General features: G+C 49.6%; 1 protein-coding gene across 1 annotated transcript in view; it reads right to left on the bottom strand.

The window, feature by feature from the left end:
• Positions 1-5,111: 5,111 nt before the first annotated feature.
• Positions 5,112-22,837, bottom strand: part of NIPAL3 (NIPA like domain containing 3) — a 52,426-nt gene continuing 34,700 nt past the window's right edge. Inside the window, exons 7-12 of the mRNA XM_080801251.1 lie at positions 18,940-19,036; positions 16,395-16,530; positions 14,467-14,555; positions 12,755-12,818; positions 10,363-10,457; positions 5,112-6,099 (exon numbers count right to left, since the gene is read on the bottom strand). Of these exons, the coding sequence (XP_080657377.1) occupies positions 5,900-6,099; positions 10,363-10,457; positions 12,755-12,818; positions 14,467-14,555; positions 16,395-16,530; positions 18,940-19,036 (681 nt within the window). The 3' untranslated portion in view covers positions 5,112-5,899. The remainder of the gene's footprint in view (positions 6,100-10,362; positions 10,458-12,754; positions 12,819-14,466; positions 14,556-16,394; positions 16,531-18,939; positions 19,037-22,837) is intronic.

A 22,837-nucleotide genomic window follows, 5' to 3' on the forward strand; every position in this document is an offset into this window, starting at 1 on the left:
TTGAGAATTAAGCACACGACTCTTTCTAGGGTGCGCTCTTGAAGATCCACATTTCTGCATCAGCAGGAGGAGGCAGCCGGCAATGTTTGCCCCGCGATGAGAATCTTCTCTCATTATACTGGCCTCTTGGTCCATTCAGGCTGCTGTAACAAACACTTTCATAGACTGGGTGGCTTCAACAAACAAGCATTTAGTTCTCATAGTACTGGAGGCTGGGAATTCCAAGATCAAGGTGCCAGCAGGTTCAGTCTAGTGAGAACCTGCTCCCTGGTTCAGGTCTTCTTGCTGTGTCCTCACTTGACGGAAGGGGCGAGGGAGCTCTCTTTTTATAAGGGCGCTGTGAGATAACGGAAAATACGCATACTGGTCTCTGCACCCTGTCCCTGGCACAGAGCTCCTAAAACCCTTGTGATTTCCTCAGTGGTAAGAACACTCAGAGCAACTCTCGTTCTAAAATTGTCTTTGATCTTGTTCCTGACTCAGGGCCCCTGAACTTTATAAGTTTGTGAGTGATACGAGCACTAGGAGTGTATTTTGTTCTTTTTTTTTTTTCTTTTTTTAGAGAAAGACCACAAGTAGGCAGAGAGGCAGGCAGAGAGAGAGTGGGGGAAGCAGGCTTGATCCCAGGACCCTGAGATCATAACCTGAGTTGAAGGCAGAGGCTTAACCCACTGAGCCACCCAGGCGCCCCTGTTCTTTTTTTTTTTTTTTTTAAGATTTTATTTATTTATTTGAGAGAGAGAGAGAGAGAGAGAGCATGAGCAGGGGGAGGGGCAAAGGGAGAGGGAGAAGCAGACTCCCGGTGAGCAGGGAGCCTGAAGTGGGGCTTGATCCAGGGACCCCGGAATCATAACCCGAGCCGAAGGCAGATGCCCAGCTGACTGAGCCAACCAGGCACCCTGCATATTTTGTTCTACAGAGGCGCTGCCGGGTGGGCTCTTGGATGGCTCCTGGGTGGGCTGCTCACTAGAAAAACCAAATCCTGATTAGAAGATGGGAATTTTCAGCCCTGCCCTCCAACCCCGGGAGAGGGGAGAGGGGCTAAAAACTGACTTACTAATTGCCCAGCCTCCATAAAGTCCAGTCACACAAGGAGGTGGGCAAAGACATCCACAAAGGGAAGTCGAATGACCTCAGCTCTCTGGGGACAGAAGCTCCTGTGGTCAGGACGCCCCCATTGCTTCAGCATAATGTAACAACCTGATGGGATGCTAGACAAGTTGCAAGACTTCACACCTCTTAGCTCATCTGAGCCTCATAATAACCCTTAGGTTGATCCTGTTACTGTCCCTGTCTCACAGATGTCACATATGAGGCTTAGAGAGTTACCAGTAACTTGCCATTGCCACAGCTAATAACGGTGTTGGAATCAAACTTAAGCAATTAGCTACAGAGTCTATAGCCGTAACTACTGCAGAAAAAAAACAAAAAAGTGTTTAATTCAGCCTTCACTGCAATCATGGGCATCTCTAGGACCATATTACTACAGTAGCCACTAGCTATGTGTGGTATTTAAATTTAATTAAATTTAAATAAAATTAAAAATCTAGTGTCTAAGTTGCACTTGCCACATTTAAAGCGCTCGATAGCCACATGTGGTTAGTGGCTGTGGTCCTTGGCAGCAGATACAGAACAGAAATTTCTGTCACTGTTGAAAGTTCTGTTGGACAGCACTATTCCTGACAACTTTAGAAAGTATTAGCCGAACATAAGACTCGAACTAAATAGGTGTCACATGGTCTTTTTTTAATTAAATACCACTTCATAATGTTATTTGCACCTAACACACACATTTTTTGAAAAATAAGACATGCTATATCAGTCATGGAGTTAACAAAATATAAGCATCCACATAGAATATATTCTAAGGTGACTTCATTTACACAGCTTCTCAGAGAAACACGCAGTTCTTTTTTTCTTTTTTTGCCTATCAGCCACTGTTGGACCAGATATGGAATTCAGAAGAGGGCGCAGTGGAGGGTCTCCAGCACTACTCTAATGGATTTCCTGTGTATACCAGTACCACCAAGCTGGCTGGTTTCCCCTGGAAAAGCAGTGGAAACGTCCGTCCTCCCTTCCCTACCCAGCAATCAGTTTCACGCTGCAAAGACTCCACGTGACCTGAAGCTTAATGCAATGGCCTCATCAGATCTGCGGCTTCAAGGGAAGGGTCCGGGGAGGGTCTGAGCTCTCATTAAAGCCCACTGGGACCAGTCTTGGAACTGGTTCTAATGTCTGATTAGAGAACCCAGAGTCCCAGTCTTTAGAAGAGGCGGACAGAGTGGAGTGCGGAGAGGAAGACCAGGGAACAATGGGAAGTTTGAACCCAAGTTTGGTGACCTTGCGTTAGGTACTGGCTGCTAGGGAAGAGAGACTGGCATGCTTCTTAATGTGGCTTGGAGCATTCCAGAGGGCTTGGGAATCTCAGAGCCAGGAGAAAAAAAAATAAAGAAACCGGGCTGTGAGTAAAAAGTTGATATCCCCCCCACGTCCCCTGTCCTAACAGCAAGTGCCACCAGCAAACAGTCCATTTCTACTTGGAGACAAAGGGTGGGAGAAGATAGCCCCAGACAGACTCAGAACTCTGGAGTCCAAGGCCCCAGATCGGCTGCTCTCCCAGAGTCCCCAGGGGCCTATCCCCGGCTTCCCATCAGGAAACTGTCCTGTGCTCTCTGCTCAGACTTCCTGTGCTCAGAGTCAGAGGACAATGCCATCGCCCACAACCTGCAGGCAGAGGAGGCCCAGGCCCCAGAGGTGGGGGCTGGCGGTACCAAAAGCATGACAGTCAGCTGACCTGAAACTGTAACTCGCTTTTATCCATTCTTCTCATTCTGGCCTGGCTCGAGACCAAAAGGCGCATAACCAAAAAAGGGAAGGGGAAGAGTGAGGTTGGAGCACATAACACCCCAGAATGATCACCTGGTCTGACACACTGAGATGGCTTCCCTGCTGTCTGCCCTTCCTTTTTTTTTAAGATTTTATTTATTTAATTGACAGAGAGAGGGATAGAGAGAGAGAGAGCGAGCATAAGCAGGGCAAGTGGGAGAGGGAGAAGCAGGCTTCCCGCCGAGCAGGGAGCCCAATGAGAGGCTCAATCCCAGGACCCCAGGATCATGACCCGAGCCAAAGGCAGATGCTTAACGACTGAGCCCCCCAGGCGCCCCTGCTCATCTTCCATTTATCCACTCTGCCCTCATCCCCGCCCGCCTTAGAAAAATCACTTGGAAAATCTGAAGAACAGCAAAACCAGGTTTTAATTCCCCTTTTTTGTTTTGTTCTGGTGGGCTTACAGCTTGACCTCGAAAAGTGACTTTCACTGTCCCTTCAGATTCCCTATACTCTGCATAAAGCTTCCTTTCCAATCAGTGTTGATCCTGCCATTCTCTCTTATGAATCATCAATGGCTCCCATGCTCTCTGAGATACACCTTGATCTCCTCTAGCTGGCATTCAAGGCCTCCATGATTGGGCATCCACTGCTTATCTTTCCAGCTCATCTCCCACCACCCTCTCTACCTCTCTTTTCTTTGCCAACACCCACTCCCCATCTCTGCCCCTTTGCAAATGCTGGCCCCTCTGATGGGGGCAGGGGGAGGTGGTCACCCTACTCACATCTTTGCAAGATTTGTGCCCATTGATGAGCAAAGCCCAAATCATCACCAGTTCTTTTTGTTTTTTAATTAATTAATTTAAAAATTTAAAACATTTTTAAGTAAAATCTATACCACACATGGGGCTTGAACTCATGACCCAGAGATTAAGAGTCACATGCCCAACCGACTGAGCCAGCCAGGTGCCCCCAAATCATCTTGGGTTCTGAATAACCTCCTCTGGGCTTGGGTCTGACCTTTAGCAGGGCTCCCCTAACCATCCTTTTTCTGTGGCCCATGGTTGCTCTGTGCCCACCCCACCCCCACCCTCCCTGTTGTATCTTCCATTGTGGGTCTGCAGGGCAGAGACCACGGCTGTTCTTTGTAGCCCTCACCATCCAAATGCTTATTTATTTAGTTTTTTAAAAGATTTTACCCATTCACTTGAGAGAGCGAGAGCGAGCGAGAGAGAGATCGCACACACGAGTGGAGAGGGAGTAGCAGACTCCCCATGGAGCAGGGAGCCTAACAGGGGACTGAGCCAAAGGCAGACACTTAAGCAACTGAGCCACCCACGCGCCCCCATCCAAATACTCAGTAAAACACAGCAAATGCGTCACAAATATCGTTGAACTGAGTGGATACGTATCCGGAAGAAAAAAGGTCATTGTCTGCGGCCTTCTTAGGCACGTCAGACACAATACCAAAGTGGTTATCACAAGCAACAGATGCCAGTTTTTGAAGTCAAGGTAGTAAATCGGTATGAAGCACAATCCATAAAGGTTAATGATCTATCAACACTGGTCTATTAACACTGTTATCTCGCCTATTAGTTAAAGAGTGCCTAGGGAAACAGTAAGTGTCGTTCTAAGTAGTAATCACGGGATGGATAAATGCCTCGGATCCTACGGGAATTATTTGACCTGCTAAATGAGCCCTAGACAGGAAACAAGTTGCGGTAATAACAACTTTCCAGGAGGGGTGTGTCGCCCCTCCCCACTGGGAGGTTTTCGCAGCCCGCCTCTCTCAATTTCAAGGTGCATGCTCCTTGGATCGCCTGCATCAGAACGACCCTGCTGTCCGTCAAGAACGTGGACTCTTGTTCCTCCCCGTCATTCCCACAGAGGAATGGGTGTAGGGGTGTAGGAATCTGCATTTTAAACACACTCCCTAGGGGATCATGATGCTCAAGTCCGCAAACCCTTCCGTCATTCTCAGAAGTCTATAGTCAGTCCAGGAGAAGATAGTTATGGATGTAGCCAGAAAGAAAGCAGCAATCCCTTACCAAGAATGCCCGCCTTCCCAGACACATGCACACGGTGTGACCTAAAGGGTCTCGGTCAACTCCAAGTTTGGTTTGATGGAGAGAGGATGGAGGCTGTCTCTGGAGTACGCACCCCCAAGCCTCCCAGAGGGCACTGGTGGGCAGGAACACACCCATGAAACAGCCAGATTTTCTGCCTATCCTTTTATAAGTGCCACATTCACCTTTTGTAAGATGAAAAGGGATTTTTCTTCCTTTATGGGCTAATACATCATTACCCCTGCTCCTGTCCTTATTTCTATCTCCTTCTCTTAACTCTTAACCCGGGGTTGGGGGGGTGGGGATTGGGAGGAGAAAAGCAATTACATAGTTCACAGAACCAAAACCAAATTAGTTTTCAGAGCAGATCTAATACAAACACACCAAGCATGTTTTCTCCGGAAGGGCACAGACCACTGGAAGGCAGAAGTGTATTTTCTACAGGTGAATGATAGGATGTTCCCAGGGCTGGCCTTACTATGCTTTGTGATAACAGCACAGATGTTATCGGAAATCTGGAATGATGAGTGAGATGGGGAGGATCGGGCAAGGGAAGATTGGATTCCGAGGTCTCTAGCCTTTCACGGGATGTGGAAAGTGAGAGCAGAATGTCTGCCTTGCTTCAGCCCCGAGGAACGCGGCAATCTTTGGTCACTGCCAGAGGAAGCTTGGTTACCATCCTCAGGGATCATGACTGCTTTCCCAAGCGGGCTGGACAGAACCAGGCAGAGTCTGAACTCTGCACTCCCTCTGACCCCGGGAAGGGGGGAATACAGCTTTCATCCCCCCCACCCCCACCCCGGTCATCTGAAACCTCTGAGACCAAGATAATATATTCTTTGCCAGAGACAAAGGGTCTCTGAGATCCCCTTCTAGAGAGTTCTCTGTTTAAAAAAAAATAAGAACTTGAAAGGCAAACTTTAGAATTCAGAGTCGAACTGCTCACTGTCGGCCTGGCTTGAGAGCAGTTATAAATGGAGGGAAGGGGAGTCTCCTTCAAGGCGGGCTCATTCCTTCTTGGTGTGTTCCAGGACTCGGTAGGGCACCCCAGAGGCACCCCCAGAGCTGTGTTCCTCTTGCATGACGGGCAGCGTGGCAGGAGCGTAGATCTCTGAAACGTTGTCGTTGTTTTCCAGGGCCCCATAGGAAAAAGAAGCTTTGAGGTCAGGCTGAACTGTCATTCCCTTGTCATGCATGTTTTGCATACCTGAAATGAAATCCATGTTCTCCAAATCATTATGGGGCAAGGGGGCCCAAGGATGCTACATCTCCCTCTACCCTACCGCAGCCTGATTACAGTGCTCGGGTGCTAATCACGTCCCTTGGCAAGCTCCTGAATGCTTTAGATTGAAAAAAGAACAACCATAAATGTATGCTAGAAATATTATGGTTGCCAAGCAACAGGGACGAATCTTCAGGAAACAGGCACACAGACCAGTCCCTGTCAAAAGAAGCCCGGATTGGTCTAGAATGAGGCGGAAATGTGTGCTTGGGTCCCAGGGGGAGCACGACCAGCACTGTGCTTCGAACGTGATAGATGCCAATACTTTTCTGCCGAATTAAACCAGGATCATTATCCCCTGGAGAGAAGAGGGTAACTTCCATGTCATGGACACCTGGTGGGGACGCAATGCATCGTGACACTCGGAGAGAGAGATCTGACCTTTAACATTGAACATCGCTGATCTGCAGAAAGGGGAGGTGTGACGCAGCCTGCTGCTTTTGAGTACGTGTGGACCCTGGATGTCTACTTACAGTTGAGAACAAAGACTTTAATTATTAATTCCGTTAGTCTTACTCGGCAAATCCTCCCGCAGGTGGGCCCTGGGCTTGGAGGCCAACTCTCTTCCTGGCAGGGAATGGAGATTTCAAAGTCTCTTACCCCCAGGCTGTCCTATGAAACTGAACGCCAAGTGTCCTCCGTGAAACTATGACGATAACAGCAGGGGCTAGACTATTCCCTCTGCCCAGGCTCTGGGCTGAGGGTTTAGATCAGGACGGTACCAACAGCAAGCTTGAGAATAGCTAACAGGTACCGAGTGTTGAGCTGGGGACAGAACCCGCTCTAACCAGCTGAAAAGTTTTCTCTCTTCTGATCCTCATAACTACTGATAAGGAAAATGAAGCACTTGGAGGTCAGGTACCTTGCTTGAGGTCATCAAGATGGCAAGTGGCCGGGCTGGGATTCAAACTCAGGTGGTTTGAACGCTGAGGTCCACGCTCAACTGGAATGCTGTGCAGCCTTCCTAGGCACTTCCACTGAATGCCCCCCAGATCCCATCCTCATCATCTGGGTAAGAAAACGGATTCTGAATGGTGAGGTTACTTGCCGAAAGTCACAGAACTGAGATCGGACACCACAGCCCATGGCCTTGTGACTCCATGAGTGGCCTGGGGAGACTCTGTGCTTTCACACAGCACTAGCCTTAGCTCATGAGCATCGGCGGGTATGGTCAAAGAATCTGTGGTTTGGATTTTGGCGGGGGGTGGGGGGGACGCTTGGGAGAAGTTGAGGGGTGCCTGTTGGCTTACCAGGCACAGTTTAGCTCCTGGATTTTTTTCACAGTTCCTCAGCCGAAGAGCACCAGGATTACACCTAGAGTCTAACAGATGTAGCTTTATCATTCATTGCCATGACAGAGTTGTCCACTGTGGGATGCCTCATAGGAGGGTGTTAGAAAAGTCAGGATTTGCGTTAGGCGATTTGGGAGAGGGTTTAAGGAAGCTGCGCTAGGCTTTGGATTAGATGCTGTCGGGAAGTGGGACCAATTTGGTCATTGGGGAATCTTAATAATTCTTATCTAGATGGAGAGAAGGCCGTGTAGGCTCAAGCTGTAATTGGTAAAGAGGTGCCAGTCCTCCGCGGTTCGGTCAACGTTCACATTTCGTCTGCATTCATACGTGACAATGGAGTGGCCCCGTTTGTGCCCCTGTCTGATGCTGAAGTTCTGGGAAGCTACTTCTTGTCAGCCAGGGACACTGAGGCCCAGCTGGGAGGGCTAGGCCAGCTCCCGGCTCTCAGGGACAGCTTTATCTCTTCTCATTTTTTAGAAGTCTTTCACATGCTAGAATTACTTAAACCTTCTCTAAATTGTGACATGCAGCACATTTTTTGGAAAACTAAATGCCTCTTGAACTGTAGTTACTGGTCTGCTGTGAAGCTGTTGACCTAGATGAACCAAAAGCAAGGTTCTAATGCTGACTAGGGAAACCAAGTAGCTAGGAAAGACAATCTGTTGAAGCGGTTTTATCATTTTTAAAAAATTTTCATTAGTTAATTAATTAATTTCTAAAGTTTAAAAAAAATTTATTTAAGTAATCTCTCTACCTAATGTGGGGCTCGAACTCATGACCCCAAATCACAGGGTCGGGATCCGACACGGATGCTCTTAGGCTCTTGCTCTTCTGACTGAGCCAGCCAGGTGCCCCCCTCCCTTTTTTAAGCAGTTTTATTTTTCATGTTCTACCTGGCATCAGGTCAAACAAGTGTCTGAAATTTTCAAGGATTTTTTTTTTTTTTTAAGAAATCAAATTTAACCAGGCATCTACCAAGTCCCAAACACTGTGCAAGGGGCCTTTAACATATTATCCCACTACCCCAAAAGAAGGAATCCCAATTTACAAGTGAGGGTTGGAGGTCTTGGGATCTCCAAGGACATGCTCAAGGTCACACCACGGGTGGGTGGTAGAGCTGGGATTTGAATCCAGGCCACCTGGACTCCAAGCCCACGCTTTTCATTGCAGAGAATATGTCTACCCCCAACTGTCCTGACATGCTACAGCACCAGGGCGGGGTCTCCCTTGGTCAAGATCTAACCACCCACCCATCACAAGGTACAAAGAGGAGCCCAGAGCCACATCCACGAACAGACCACAGAATGCTGGTATCTAAGGTTACCTTTGGTTACCTTCTATTTTCCACTAGCAGATACATCTGTATATATGCATACACAAATACTTAGATGTATATACACATACACAATTTGTAAACACACCAACACACAGATACACACACTTGCACACACAGAGTTGACACCTCACCTATCTGGAATTCAGCTATCCAGCGCCCTCATCTATCGGGGACACAGCCGAGAAACAAGGAAGTAAGCAAAAAAAAGGCATCTGAGCAGCCCGATTAGATGTTTTAAAAGTCCATGCACTAAATAAAGCTCATGCACTTAACTCCTAGGAGAAAGCGTAAGGCCCCGACTCGAAGCTTGTTTATACTAATTTTACACACAGTTCAAACAAGTGGGGTCAAATGAGACGTTTGACCCGCAAATGCTATACACAGGCGGGCTGGTAAGAGCATGAAGGACAGACGACAGCTTGATAGCAAAGGATGAGGAAATTATATAAAAGTAGACACATACACCTTGGGGCCATTTAAAGTCGGGGTACCTCAGTTGGCTCTGAGAACACACCGGTATTCCAGAGTACTTTGGTCAGCAGTACTGTATGCCGTCGGTGGGCTTACAGTTTGCTCATTAGGGTGTCTTCATGCAGGGTGGGACTTATGTTCTGGAGAGTTCCATCTTTTTTTTTTCTTTAAGATTTTATTTATTTATTTGACAGAAGAAATCACAAGTAGGCAGAGAGGCAGGCAGAGAGAGAGCGGTAGGCAGGCTCCCTGCCGAGCAGAGAGCCCGATGCGGGGCTCAATCCCAGGACCCTGGGATCATGACCTGAGCCGAAGACAGAGGCTTTAACCCACTGAACCACCCAGGCGCCCCTGGAGAGTTCCATCTTTATACCTAAAATAAAAATTCTGACTGAAAGTGAAAGCTAGTGGTCACTGGCAACTGGCAACTGAGCTCAGCACACCTGGGTGAACCTTCCTAATGTGGGTCTCTGTGGGCAGGGCAGGCACTCTCTGGTTCTCTACAGACTCCCCTACTCCCTTTTGTGCCATTCTCTGCAGAGTCACACCTTTGTTACTGTCACCGGCTAAAGGCATTTGAGCTTGTGCTTCTCGGTGTGAACCCCCAGCTCCCTGGGAAATTAGGCTTTCCAGAACAATCCGCGCTCTGGTGCCACCTAAGAAGTGAGGCGAGAGTCTCTGAATTTCATTCATCCTATTTTCCTTCCCCTCTCTGGTCATTCCATTCCAATTCGATGAGTGGATTTTATTTTCCCTTCTGCAGGCACGAAGCCTGATGGACAGATCACAAGTACACCCAGTGTGAATCGGGTCTGTCTTTAAGAGATTCCAAAATAAACACGGGAACTGGCAAGATGGGCTCAAAACCAACCGAGGTGCCTCCACCATTGCCTATTTGGCACGGAGAGATTTAAAAAAAGAGAGGGGGAGAGAGAGAGAGAGAGAGAGAGAGAGACGGTCACACCGTAACGGCACAGCACACCTTCCCTGTACCGAACCCAGCAGCTGGTTGTCTCTTTTTAAACAGGAAGTAGCAGTCATTCTATATGGACGGGCTGGCCAGCGGGACACACAGGGTTTCAACGTTACCTGGCATGGCATCCATGGATATGTAGGGCTCGAACGGAATGGCCTTCTTCCGATTACGTGTGATTAAGAAGACGCCCAAGAATGCAATGAGGCACCTGAGGACCAGGGATAAGGGAGGGAGAGAAAAAAGGCCAGGGTGAGGGCGGGGGGTTCGCTTTCCAACCCGGGTAATGGGAAAAATGGAAAAAGAGGGCTGCAGGCTGCAAAGGGGGAGCGGCTCGCTGCCGAGGAGCCCTGGGAGGCCTCCGGGCTTGAGATGGGCAGGGAGCAGACATGGGATAAAGAAAAGCCTCCCATGCCTTGCAGGCCACACAGCATTCATCAGAATAAATTAGACAATCCAGGGCAAAGCTCCCATGGCTCTTCACTTCCATGTCACCTGTGTCTTAGAACCTTGCCTTAAAAATCATGTTTTTTTAATTTAAAAAAGTTTTTTTTAAGGTTTTATTTATTTATTTGACAGAGAGATAGCACAGGCAGGCAGAGGGAGAGGGAGAACCAAGCTCTATGCTAAGCAGGGAGCCCGATATGGGACTCGATCCCAGGACCCTGAGATCATGACCCAAGCCGAAGGCAGAGGCTTAACCGACTGAGCCACCCAGGCGCCCTAAAGAAAGTTCTTTATGGCCTAAATTCAATCAATACAGGAGGAGAGAAAGAAAAAGTTAAAAGTCCCTGAACTCCCCCTGGTCCTATGTCCCCAGATAGGGGTAGATCCTTCTAGAGTCCTTTTTCCCCCTCTTTTCCCTAGAACTTAAATAAGCGCACTTTCTAAAAACTGAGGTGAAATTCACATGCAGTAAAATGCACAAACCCTAAATGTAGTAGTTGAAGAATTTTACCTGTGTGTACCCTCTTGCAATCCTCACACGGGTCAATGGAGAAGACATTTCCATCCCCTCCACCCCAGAAAGTTCCCTTGTACCTCCCAATCCATGCTAAACCACAGGAAGCCACTGGCCACTATCATCTGATACTTGATTTGCCTGTTCTTGAACTTTTTAAAGAATTTTTTTTTAAGATTTTATTTATTCATTTGACAGACAGAGATCACAAGTAGGCAGAGAGGCAGACAGAGAGAGAGGAGGAAGCAGGCTCCCCGCTGAGCAGAGAGCCCGATGCGGGGCTCGATCCCAGGACCCTGGGATCATGACCCGAGCCGAAGGCAGAGGCTTTAACCCACTGAGCCACCCAGGCGCCCCTTAAAGAAATTTTTTTAAAGAGTTATCTATTTAGCTAGGGCAGGGAGGGGCAGAGAGAGGGGGAGAATCTCATGCAGTGTCCATGCTGAGTGTGGAGCCTGATGCAGGGCTCGATCCCAGGGAGCTGAAACCAAGAGTTGGATGCTTAACTGACTGAACCACCCAGGTGCCCCATTCTGTTCTTGAACTTCTTACAAGTTAAATCATACAGTGTATACTCTATCTGGTTTCTTTCCCTCGTAAATATTTTCAAGGTTCATTCACTTTACTGTATGTATTAGTAGTTCATTATTTTTCATGGTTATACTGAATTCATTGTCTGAATATACTGTATCATTTGTTTTTCACTCTCCCCGTTGATAGACATTTGGGTTGTAACCGATTTGAGGATATGATGAATACAGTTACTTTAAATATTCAGGTACAAGTCATTTTGTCAGTATATGTACACATTTCTTTTGGGTATATATCTAGATGTGGAACTGCTAGATCATAGGGTAGACCATACATTCAGAAAAATGTAACTTTTTCCATTAATGCATCCTAGACATGGTTCTATGTTGGTATCTATAGACTGGCCTCAATTTTTCAAAATGGCAGCATGGTACTTTATTGTATGGGAATACTGCAATTTATTTAACCTGTATTCTACCGTTGGACATTTAGGCTACTTTCAATTATTTACTTATACAATTAATTTTAAAATTAATAAACAGCCTCATACATGCGCCTTTGTGTCCCATTTGGAATGTTGCATCAAACATTGCTCATTTGTAATTTTTAGTGGTCCTGCCAGATTGTCCTCTGGCATCAAAGGTCCCCTCGCTGTGGCACAGAGCTGGTCTCTTCATTCTCTGGCCAACATGGACACCCTCAATCTTGCTGGGTTTTGCAACATCATGGCATCTCCTGTGGCTTCAAAATGCATTTCTGTGATCTGTGGTAAGGCTGAGAGTCTTTTCATGGGTCCAAGAGGGACAGTCTAGAAACTATGACAAGGAGATTAAAGCCCAAAATAAAAGAAGGCAGAAGGAGATAAGGCCCTTTGGGGAGGAAAATGCTCACTCATCTCTGGGGGACAAAGCTCCGAATTCTGGCCGTTCCCTGGGCGCTAGAGGACTGTGTGAGAGGCAGAGACAGTAGCGGGCTGGAGAGGTAGGCCACCCCGGGGCCACGGAGCAGGGACTCACCCCAGTGCAAACATGCAGATGTGCAGTACGTCCTCCCCGATGAAGTCCAGGTAAAACACTGCGCCTGCAGAGGCAGAAAGCGGCAAATACGGGTGAGCTGTTTTCAAATCACCTTCTTGCCTGTCTGTCTAGGATTCGGCTAAGCTCTCTTCACTGCAGGAAACCAAAGTGGTCAGGAGCCTGATGACCAGCAGGGTACATGTCAGAAGAGTGGAATAAAAGTCCTTTTGAGGGGGACAGATTGTCTTCTCTTTCTCCTCCAACGCCCCTCTTATCGCCATCTTTTTTTTTCTTAACTTTTTATTTTGAGATAACATTAGACTCACAAAAAGAGTACAGAGTTCGCATGGACCCTGCACCCAGCCTCCCCCAATGAAACATATTAAGAATGAAACTGTAGATCTTTTTTGCCAGTTTTTAACACCCTCTTCACCCATCTTTTTTTTTTTTTTTTTAGATTTATTTATTTATCAGAGAGAGAGAGAGAGAGGGAGGGAGGGGTGGGGGCGGTGGGAGAGAGAGAGAGAATCCCAAGAAGACATGGCACTGACTGGGGAGCCTGAGGCAGGGCTCGATCCCACAACCCTGAGATCATGATCCAAGTTGATACCAAGAGTCCGACACTTAACCAACGGAGCCACCCGAGCGCCACTCTCTGGTGTTTCTCAGGATGGAAAGCAAGGCTTCAAGTTAAGCTCAGAGCCTTCTGACCTTGCACGGCCAGCAGACGGCAGGCCTGCAGCTCCCTCCCACGAGGCGGCAGTAACATGGGCTTGCCACCCTCGCCTGCCCCCCAGCAGCCTCTGTCTGGACTCATTTCACCCCCACGGGCTTCTGGCTGTATCCCTGCGCTCCCGATCCCCACCCAGCTTCTAACTGCTTCATGCTGTTGGTTATTCCTTTCAACCTTGCCCAGACCCAAGTTCTCGACCAGGACTTAAATGTTCACACTGGGTTCACTTTCTGTCTGCTCTGGGTTGACATCCCACTGGATTCCCAGGTCTGCTCATCGCACAGGCCCCAGCAGGCCGTGTGCCTACCCTGCTCCTGCCTCTATGGGCAGGATTTAAGCAGCGCTGGTCTAAAGTGCGAAGCACACAGCCTTATGGCCAGGCTCTCCTCGAAGGGAGGCACACTAGCCCTTGTTGGTCTTTCCACTTTGAAGATTTTCGTCTTCACTGCCCCTTAAAAATAAACACAATCTGATATGCTTGCAGCCTCTGAAGCCACCTATGAAAGAGAAGGGGACTATAAGAATGATGACAGGTTACTCACCACCTGTTATATCACAGATGTTCATATGGTCATAACCTCTCGAAATTATAGAAAGAAATCTGGGGTCACTTAGCGGAGCTAGCAGACGATGGCAAAAATTGTTGAAGAAACCTTATACACGCTCTACTGAGTACATATTGTACATATTTCAGTTCTGGGAGGTGAGTGTTACTATTCCCATTTTATGAACATGGAACCGAGGCTCAGAGAGGCTAAGTGACTTTCCCAGAGCCACACAGCTCTGTGTCTGTTCTGGGACCCATGTCTCTCTGGCTCGAAATCTTGCACTTTCTCCATGAAACCATGCACAACTCTGACAGGTAGAACATGTCAGCAGAACTGGCCTTTTGCCAGAGGCGGAGCCTCATCCTTCGACACTGGGGTAACGTCGCTGCTGCTAAGGCAGGAGACAGAAATCCAGCAGTCGCCGCCCTTACCTGCCGTGATGGCAATGGTAGTGGACAGAATGTAGCCCACGCTGGCGATCAAAGAGGAGTCATACATCTGCGAGGCTTGACTTAAAAACCTTCAACACAAGAGCACTCTGGTCAGTGGGCACATTAGAAAGGCTGAGGTGACAGCCGGGGACAGCAGGCTTAGCTTGAAATATGATGACAATACATGAAAGAAAGATGCCATGCAGGTGCATCTCTGGGGCTGGGGTCCACGCTTCGTTCCCACTTGTCTACACAGCTTGAGGTCCACCGCCATTCCCCAGGGGGGGGCCACGCCTTCCCAGTCTTACACCTCTGACCATATGGTTCTCACCCACTGGAAATACCCTTCTCCTCACGTCAGTGTCCCCTACATCCGCCCCCCCTCAAAAAAAGGCCATCCTGTTCTCACAAACAGTCCAAAAAACTCCCGCAGCACTTATCGCATTCTGCCTGTTGCTGTCAATATTTTTTTAAAGCACATTTTCTGCTCAATGAAAAAATCATGTGCTTACTGCAATAAGGGCAGGAAAAAGAGAAAGAGGAAATTAGACTCATTCCTCCTCTCTCCATCTAGGATCGACACTCCCTCATTCTGGAATATATTCTTTGTCTGTTCCCTGGGTCGTATTCGCTCATATTGTTCCACTCGACTGCACTCGTCCACGGCCAGGGCTGGCAGTGCCCCCGAGGACAGTGGCTGTTGCTCCTGTCTCCAGAGCAGGAGGCCCCCGGTGGCTGTGCGGCTGTGCGGCTGTGCGGCTGTGTGCTGGCTGGGTGAGTGAGAAGCTCCCCCCGCGGGGGTGCGGGGCCCTAGATTCTGCTCTGTAACCCTGGAGTGCTCAGCACGGAGCCTAGGGCTGGGTGGGCTCAGAGGTGATGACCAGAATCTCCGCAGGAGGACTCGGGACAGTAAGAATCGATATAATCATAGGCATCAAGGTCATAAAAGGGGCTGAGATTTTCAGGAGGTCATCCTGGGGATGGCACGGAGAGCTTCATGCTCCTCTTAAGGAGGGTTTGCTGTTATTCTCAGTTGTGGACACAGAATCTGATCCCAGAGAAGCTGCGGCAGACGCCTGGAGCGGAGCGGCGAGGGGTGCGGGATGGGGAGCCCAATGCCGGGGTTCACATCTCAGCCCTGCCCCTTTGGTGGCTCAAGTGCAAAATGAGGACGGGATCATCTGCTTCAAAGAGGTTCGGTGGGGGGGATCCAATGAATTTAAGTTCACGTGAAAGCGGGGTGTGTGAGGGGCTTCCCCTGGAGCCCCGAGGCAGCGGTCACTCTAACAACTGCTCCAGGTCACCGCTGGGGGATGGCCAGCCCAGCCGCCAGGGGCCCAGGGCCTGCCCTGCCCAGGATCCATCAGCCTCGTATGCCACACTGAGCCCTGTGCCGTTCACCCTCCTGTCCCCAGCAGGGCCATCCTGGGCCCTCTGCAGAGCACCTGGTCTCAGAGGGGAACAAGGCCCAGGCCCATCCTCAGGACCACTGCTTCTGAGACAGAAATGATGCTCTCACTCTCTGGGGAAGATTCCCGGAGGACAAGAAAGGACGACTTGCTATGTTCCACCTAGCAGACAGAGAAATGTCTCATGGGGGTGCACACAGCCTCTTCTAAAGTCCTTGAAACAGACTCCCACACTGGGGCAGAGGTGAAGTGAGGCCCCTCCTCCCAGTCTGAGGTGGAGAGAAAAACACCTCCACTTCTGGCTTTGTCTTTCAAGGGGCACAGAGTCCCTCCAGGGGACAGCTCAGCAGATCAGCGACTCCTCTCTCTGCAGTGGGTGCTGACCCTTGCTCAGCTCACGGGCTGTGTCTGAATGTTCTGCCTTCCCTACAGCTTCCAGAACAAATGAAATCAGGCCCAAGAAATGGAAGTGACCCCAAAACGTGGAGAGGCCCAGAAGGGAAAGACTTTACAACTCACGCGGCCTGGTAGACAGCGGTGGCCACCATGCACACGAACATCACGTAGAAGATGGGGTAGTCGAGCTGCAGATTCCCCTGTATGGACAAGACGAGCATCCCGGCCACGGCCTTCACGGTCACCACCGTCATAGAGCCTGCAGGGGGTGAACGAGGACCAAGCGAGGGTGTCAGACGCTGCAAGTGAGTTGATGACTCCAAAGGGCGTGCCGAGAAAAGATGGAGGGAGCCCTGGCCGGGCCACCCCAGGGATGGCGAGGATGCCAGGGGCCGCAGATCTCCAGCTCCTTCCATGAGTTGCCCGCTATCCATGTGCCCCGTCCAAGGAGGGTAAAGCAAAATGCCCACATGCTTCCAAGTGTCGCTTCTGAACACCAGGAAGAAAGGGTACTGAGTTTAACTCTCTGAACAGCAGAGTCATCAGCGCTGTGTCTGGACCATGGTGGGAGGTCAAAAATCATCCCTGAATGGATACATGAACCTCCTTTCAGTACCCTTCTCATGGCAGTTACGGGGAAAAAACAAACAAACCGTGATGTGTCAAGTGCCCTCTATTTTTTATTTTAACACGCATTCACTTGTATTTTTTTTTTTAAGATTTTATTTATTTATTTGTCAGAGAGGAGAGAGAGCGAGCACAGGCAGACAGAGGCAGAGGGAGAAGCAGCCTCCCCCCCTGAACAAGGAGCCAGATGTGGGACTCGATCCCAGGATGCTGAGATCATGACCTGAACCAAAGGCAGCCGCTTAACGGACTGAGCCACCCAGGTGTCCCTCACTTGTATTTTTAAAAACGTTTCATTAGACAGAGACCAAATATTTTGGAATCCTGCCTCCAGGCACATGAATGTATTTTTCCAAAATATAGGTATTTGTGCATTTTAAAGTGATCCTCATGTAACACTGTGTTTATAGGGTATGCACGTTAATAGAACAGGTGTTGGAGATACCACTGCTCACCTCACCATGGAGACCACTGCTTTCTCCAGCGGTGCAGAAATGGCTGCTGTCAGGCCCCCCACCAGCCACCCCCATGTCCGGGTACAAATGAAGCCCAGTGTTCTGGCCAAAGGGCTTCATTCTCCGTTTTTTCTTGGCTTCTGCACATTTTCCCTCTTGCTAACAGCCCATCACACAGCCGCTTCTGGGACCCCCACAACCTCAATGACAATTTCCAAACATCAGCAGTCCAGTTAAGAGAGGCACTTTCAAGAGGGTGGCCTGTTAGTGAGAAGCGGGCAGGAGGAGGGCGGCCAATGCGCCTTAGAACTTTTTGGCCTCCCTACTCTCCAGAGAGGACATTTGGGGACTGTGACGTTCCAATCTACTTTGGAAACAAGAGCACTTAGGAATGGACCACCGATCTTAGCTACTCCCAGGACAAACCTCTAAAGCTTTATGCTCAGTAAAAGACACTGGTCACAAAAAGTCACATTACGGGTTTCTGTTTATACTGTATACTTTAAACAGGTGAATTTTACAGTATGTAAATTATATCTCAATAAAGCTGTTTTAAAAATATCAAAGTAGGGGCGCCTGGGTGGCTCAGTGGGTTAAAGCCTCTGCCTTCGTTAGGCTCAGGTCACGATCCCAGAGTTCTGGGATCAAGCCCCGCATGGGGCTCTCTGCTCGGTGGGGAGCCTGCTTCCCTCTCTCTGCCTGCTTGTGATCTCTGCCTACTTGTGATCTCTCTCTCTGTCAAATAAATAAATAAAATAAAATAAAAATATCAAAGTAATGGAAACTTGTCCTACGATGTCCCCTATCTGTGGGGCTGAGGGCCTGTCACTGCAGTGGGGGCTCGGTGTGGGAAGGACAGAAGACCAACAACACGTCTCGGGCACTTGTGCCCACCTCATTTAACCCTGCTCTCCCCCCTGAGATCTGGGCATTCTCCTATGTCTATTCTGAAAGGACGATGTGGCTTAAACTGGAGGGGTCACCAGCCCGAGGCCAGAGCCCCTGGGAAGCAGCCAGAGGGGGCCCCCACCTCTTCTCTGGAAGCTCGGGTCCTTCTCATAGCTCTAGTGAGCGTGTCAGACTCCGTGTGGAGTCAGGCCTTGCCTCAGTCTGATGTAGGAGCTGTCTCTCACACGGCACCCATCCCTCCAGGAAGGGAGGGGAAAAAAAAGTCAGAGAGCAAACTCAGTTCCTGTTTTTGAATCCAGAACTTGTGCCTAGACTGACAGGTTTGCGGGAAGCCCTCAGGACTCGGTTGCTGGAGCCTGTCTGCCTCGACCTTCTCGCCCCACCTCACCCTCCCTCTGCTGTCCTCTTCTGCACCGTGATCCTCACGGCCCCAATGTGTCTCCCTTCTATGCATTCGCCTACTTGCTTACTGGTCATTCCTGCCTTCGGAACGGAGAACCCCTGAGGGCAGGGGGCCGTCTGTCTTGTTCACCCCCATGGCCAGTTTCCAGCACTGTTCCCGGCACACGGGGGACTCTGGGTATTTGACAGGACTGATGGAAGCAGCTTCCTGTCCGCGGGGACCTCGTGGTGCTACGGGATGGCGGCCACGCTCAACCATCCAGACCCCCACTTACCCAGTAACGCCACCAGGAGAAGAATCACGACGATGTTGTTGGCGTTCTTCTCCTTGTAGAAGTAGAGCAGCAAGCAGAACAGGATGATCTCCACAAGCTATGGGAAGCAGCAAGCAGGCGGTCAGTGGGGCAGACGCGGATGAGGGGAAGACTGGGAGATGCTGGTGGGCTGGACTGGGCCTGATGCTGCTGGTGTCATGGACCCTCAGCACTGAAAGGGACCTGAACAGCCAGCATTTCCCAAACCACCGACAGACTTCATGGAAAAGGAGGGGATTCAGAATGAACTCTGCGGCAATCTCTGCCCCTTGGGTAACACCGACAAGGAGCTCACCTCTGAGCTTTGAGGGCGCTGTGCTGGCCGTACGCATACACACCCGGTCATGGATGGCCAGGATCAGGCTGGGAAGGTTTCTTTCCACTTTGCTGCTCTGCGGGTGACCCCTGAAGGTCGGTCAAAGAGAGGGTCACTGGCTCACTGAGGAGGAGAGCTCTCTGGGGCAAGTAGATAAGTATTCACGTCCCCATCCCCTAACCACACTTCCAGTGGGTGCGGCTCGGTGGGGGAGAAAGACCAGGACATCTGCAGTCAGGGGGGCCAAGTTTGAAACCAGATCCACTGCTAAAATAGTTGTGTGACCTTGGGCCAGGCACTTAGCTTCTCTAAACCTCAGTTACCCAATCCGTGAAATGGGGATGATTCTTCCTTTGCAGGGTCACGATCACTGCTAATACTTAACGAACTCATAAATATACCAGGCACCGCTCTAAACATCGTATCTAGGCTAAACTCACTCAATCAGCACAACGGTTCTGTGAAGTAGGCACAATCACAATCTGAAGCCAATGAGAGGGCAGAGCCAGGATCTGAACCTGGACAGTCTGCCTCCAGGCCCCGTGTATGTTCCACAAGGCTACACCACCTGAATGAGGGAAGCCTGGGGCCTGGGGCTTAGAAGGCGCTCAGTCAATAGAATCTTCCTGCTAGACGTGCACAAGTGTGAAGTGGGAGTTCCCGCCTTGCCTTAACAACCGTCCTTTCTACTGCTCAAGGGCCCAGCATTTGGCAACATTTTCCCAAGAAGTCAGACCAGCACCAGTGCCCAGCAAAACAAAAGCAGCAAACTTTGACCTTGGCGCAGTCCCATTTCCCTACCCCAACCTCCTACCAAAGTTTATTTATCATAACAACCAACATAGAAGAACTAATGGGTATTTGAAAATTTTTTAAATTCCCGATTCGAGACCATAAAAAAAAAAACAAAACACCCAGCTGTTTTCATTTTCCTGTTTCTTCCTGTCTTTGTGGCCAGGAATACATATTTTTTTAAAAAAAGATTTTATTTATTTGACAGAGAAAGACACAGCAAGAGAGGGAACATAAGCAGGAGGAGTGGGAGGGGGGAAGCAGGCTTCCTGCTAAGCAGGGAGCCCCATGCAGGGCTAGAACCCAGGACCCTGGGATCATAACCCCATCGGAAGGCAGACACTTAACGACTGAGCCACCCTAGGCGCCCCCAGGAATACATATTTCATCTGCTTGTCGTCATAGTGAACGCATAATTTTGTGCTGGGCCATTTTTAGTCACCACAAACCAATTCCCATATTTCATGAAGTTGTCATAATTATCTTTAATCGCTGCAGAATACACCATCAAGCAGGTGAGTGACTCATCCACATCCCTAACCATCGGGCGTGCCCAGTTTGCCAATCATTCTTCATGATGCTTAAATGAGCCTGGGAAAAGCGCTCAGCCTTCTGCTGCGAGACGGCGGTGTGGGTGACCTTGAGTCCTGGGAGCATGTCTCTCTCCTCTCTCCTACCCTCTCTCCCCTTCCTGTTTTTCTATCTTTCTTTCTTTCCTGAAGTACAGTTGACACACGCGGTGACATAAGCATGTCTCTCTCCTCCCTCCCACCCTCTCTCCCCTATCTCTCCCACCCTATCTTTCTTTCTTTCCTGAAGTACAGTTGACACAAGCGGTGACCTAAGCGTCTGGTGTAGGACACGGAGCCTGGACGCCATCCCCTCTCTGCCACGCTGTGCTCGCCAGCGCCCCTACCGTCAGCCCGGCGTCCCCGCTGTTTGGCGCCCAGCGGACAACAAAACAGCGACCGACTCAGCTTGGGCCAGATCTCTCTAGCTGGCAGTGTTAGGGCACAACAGAGAGTTACTCAGTTCAGAGGACTGAAAGCCATCAGGGGGACGGGGAAGGGACAAATGCAGGGAAAGAATGGGTCTGTGTGGCAGAACAAACAGCTCCCACCAAGCAGAGGTGTGGGCAGGGATTCCACAGGCTACCCCGCTGCGGGAGCCACACCGCGATCAATGGCTGCAGGGCAGCCCCCTCAGTTGCCCTGAAGTTACCTCTGGCTCCTTCTAATACCAAGATCTCCTCCTACGGGAGGGGTTTTCCACCATTTTTTTGAACTTACAATGTATGCGCCAGCATGCGGACATGCTAAGCATGCGCAGTTAAACCCAAGTGCGGAAGGAGCGAAGATGTGTGAGTTTCTTAAGGTGCCAAGCTCTCCGCCCCTGCCCCCTAGCACGCATAAAAGCTTCCTGCACTAACCCCAAGGGGAGACAGTGCTCTGACAGCGATCTCCCTGTCTCCTTACTTGTGACAAGGAAGGAAAGTTCTTTGCTTTCAACACTTCCTCAGGTTGTGGTCCATTTAACGCACCCCCAGCAGCCAACCCCCCTTGAGTTCGGTTACAGCAGCACTGCCTCGCAGACCCGAGGAAGGAAGACAAACGGAGGGATAACTGGGCATCTGCTGAGGGATGGGTGATTTCCACACCACCTCGTGTCTCCCAGCCACCGGCTCTGGTCCAGTGGCTCCCACCTGCTTCCAGCTTCCAGGTGGGTGACTTGGGTGAGGTCACACAGTACAGATTCAAGCCCAGGGCTCCCTGAGAGAAGTCTGTGTTCTGGGGGTTAAGCTTTTCCTGAACGGGGTGTTCTCTGGCTCTGTCCTGCAGCCATTTCTCCAACCCCCCCCCCCCCCCCCGGGACCACAGGTGTGTGCTGGGGCTGGCTAGAGGCAGGGAGATGACTCAGGCTCAATCCTGGAGAAATCTATTCTCTGCCTCAAGAGCAAACTAAGGAAAAGAACATTCCAGGCCTGTAGAGCACTGCTAGGCTGTTCATGTCAGAGGAAAAAACGTGACCACCTTCATCAGCAGGCCAAGCCCGCCTCAAATCCAGCTCTGCTCTCATGGGACTCTGGGCAGTCAGCCAACTTCCCTGAGCTCAGTTGTCTCATCCATAAAATGGGGAGAAAAACATTTACCTTACAGGGCAGTTGGGAGGATTCGAGATGGTACGTAAGAAAGTGTTTTCCACTGGGGTGCAAGGGTGGCTCAGTGGGTTAAAGCCTCTGCCTTCGGCTTGGGTCATGATCCTGGGGCCCTGGGATCGAGCCCCACATCGGGCTCTCTGCTCGGCAGGGAGCCTGCTTCCCTTCCTCTCTCTCTCTGCCTGCCTCTCTGCCTACTTGTGATCTCTGTCAAATAAATAAATAAAATCTTTTAAAAAATTTTTAAAAAAGTGTTTTGCACAGCGCTTGGCTGGGAACAGGAATCTGCAGCAGTAGCTTGATCAAATACCTACATGCTTCCTCCATCAGTTTATGGAGGGACATAACTGGGACATAACTGGGCCTGGGAGTTTAGGAGACCATTTCAGAGTCTCCTGTGTTTCTATCAGCTTCTATCAGCTGTGGGATACCAGGAAAAAATAAACAACATATTTATGACTGTTTAAAATTTTAACTGTTTTCTTACCATAAAAGTCTTAAATGCTCAGTGTAGAAATTTCAGATGGTGCATAAAGACAGAAGTGAAATGAAAACTCAATCATAATTCCAGCTCCCAGAGACAACTATGGATGGAA

Source organism: Martes martes, assembly GCF_963455335.1.
Source record: "Martes martes genome assembly, chromosome: 4".
Taxonomy (NCBI): Eukaryota; Metazoa; Chordata; class Mammalia; order Carnivora; family Mustelidae; genus Martes; species Martes martes.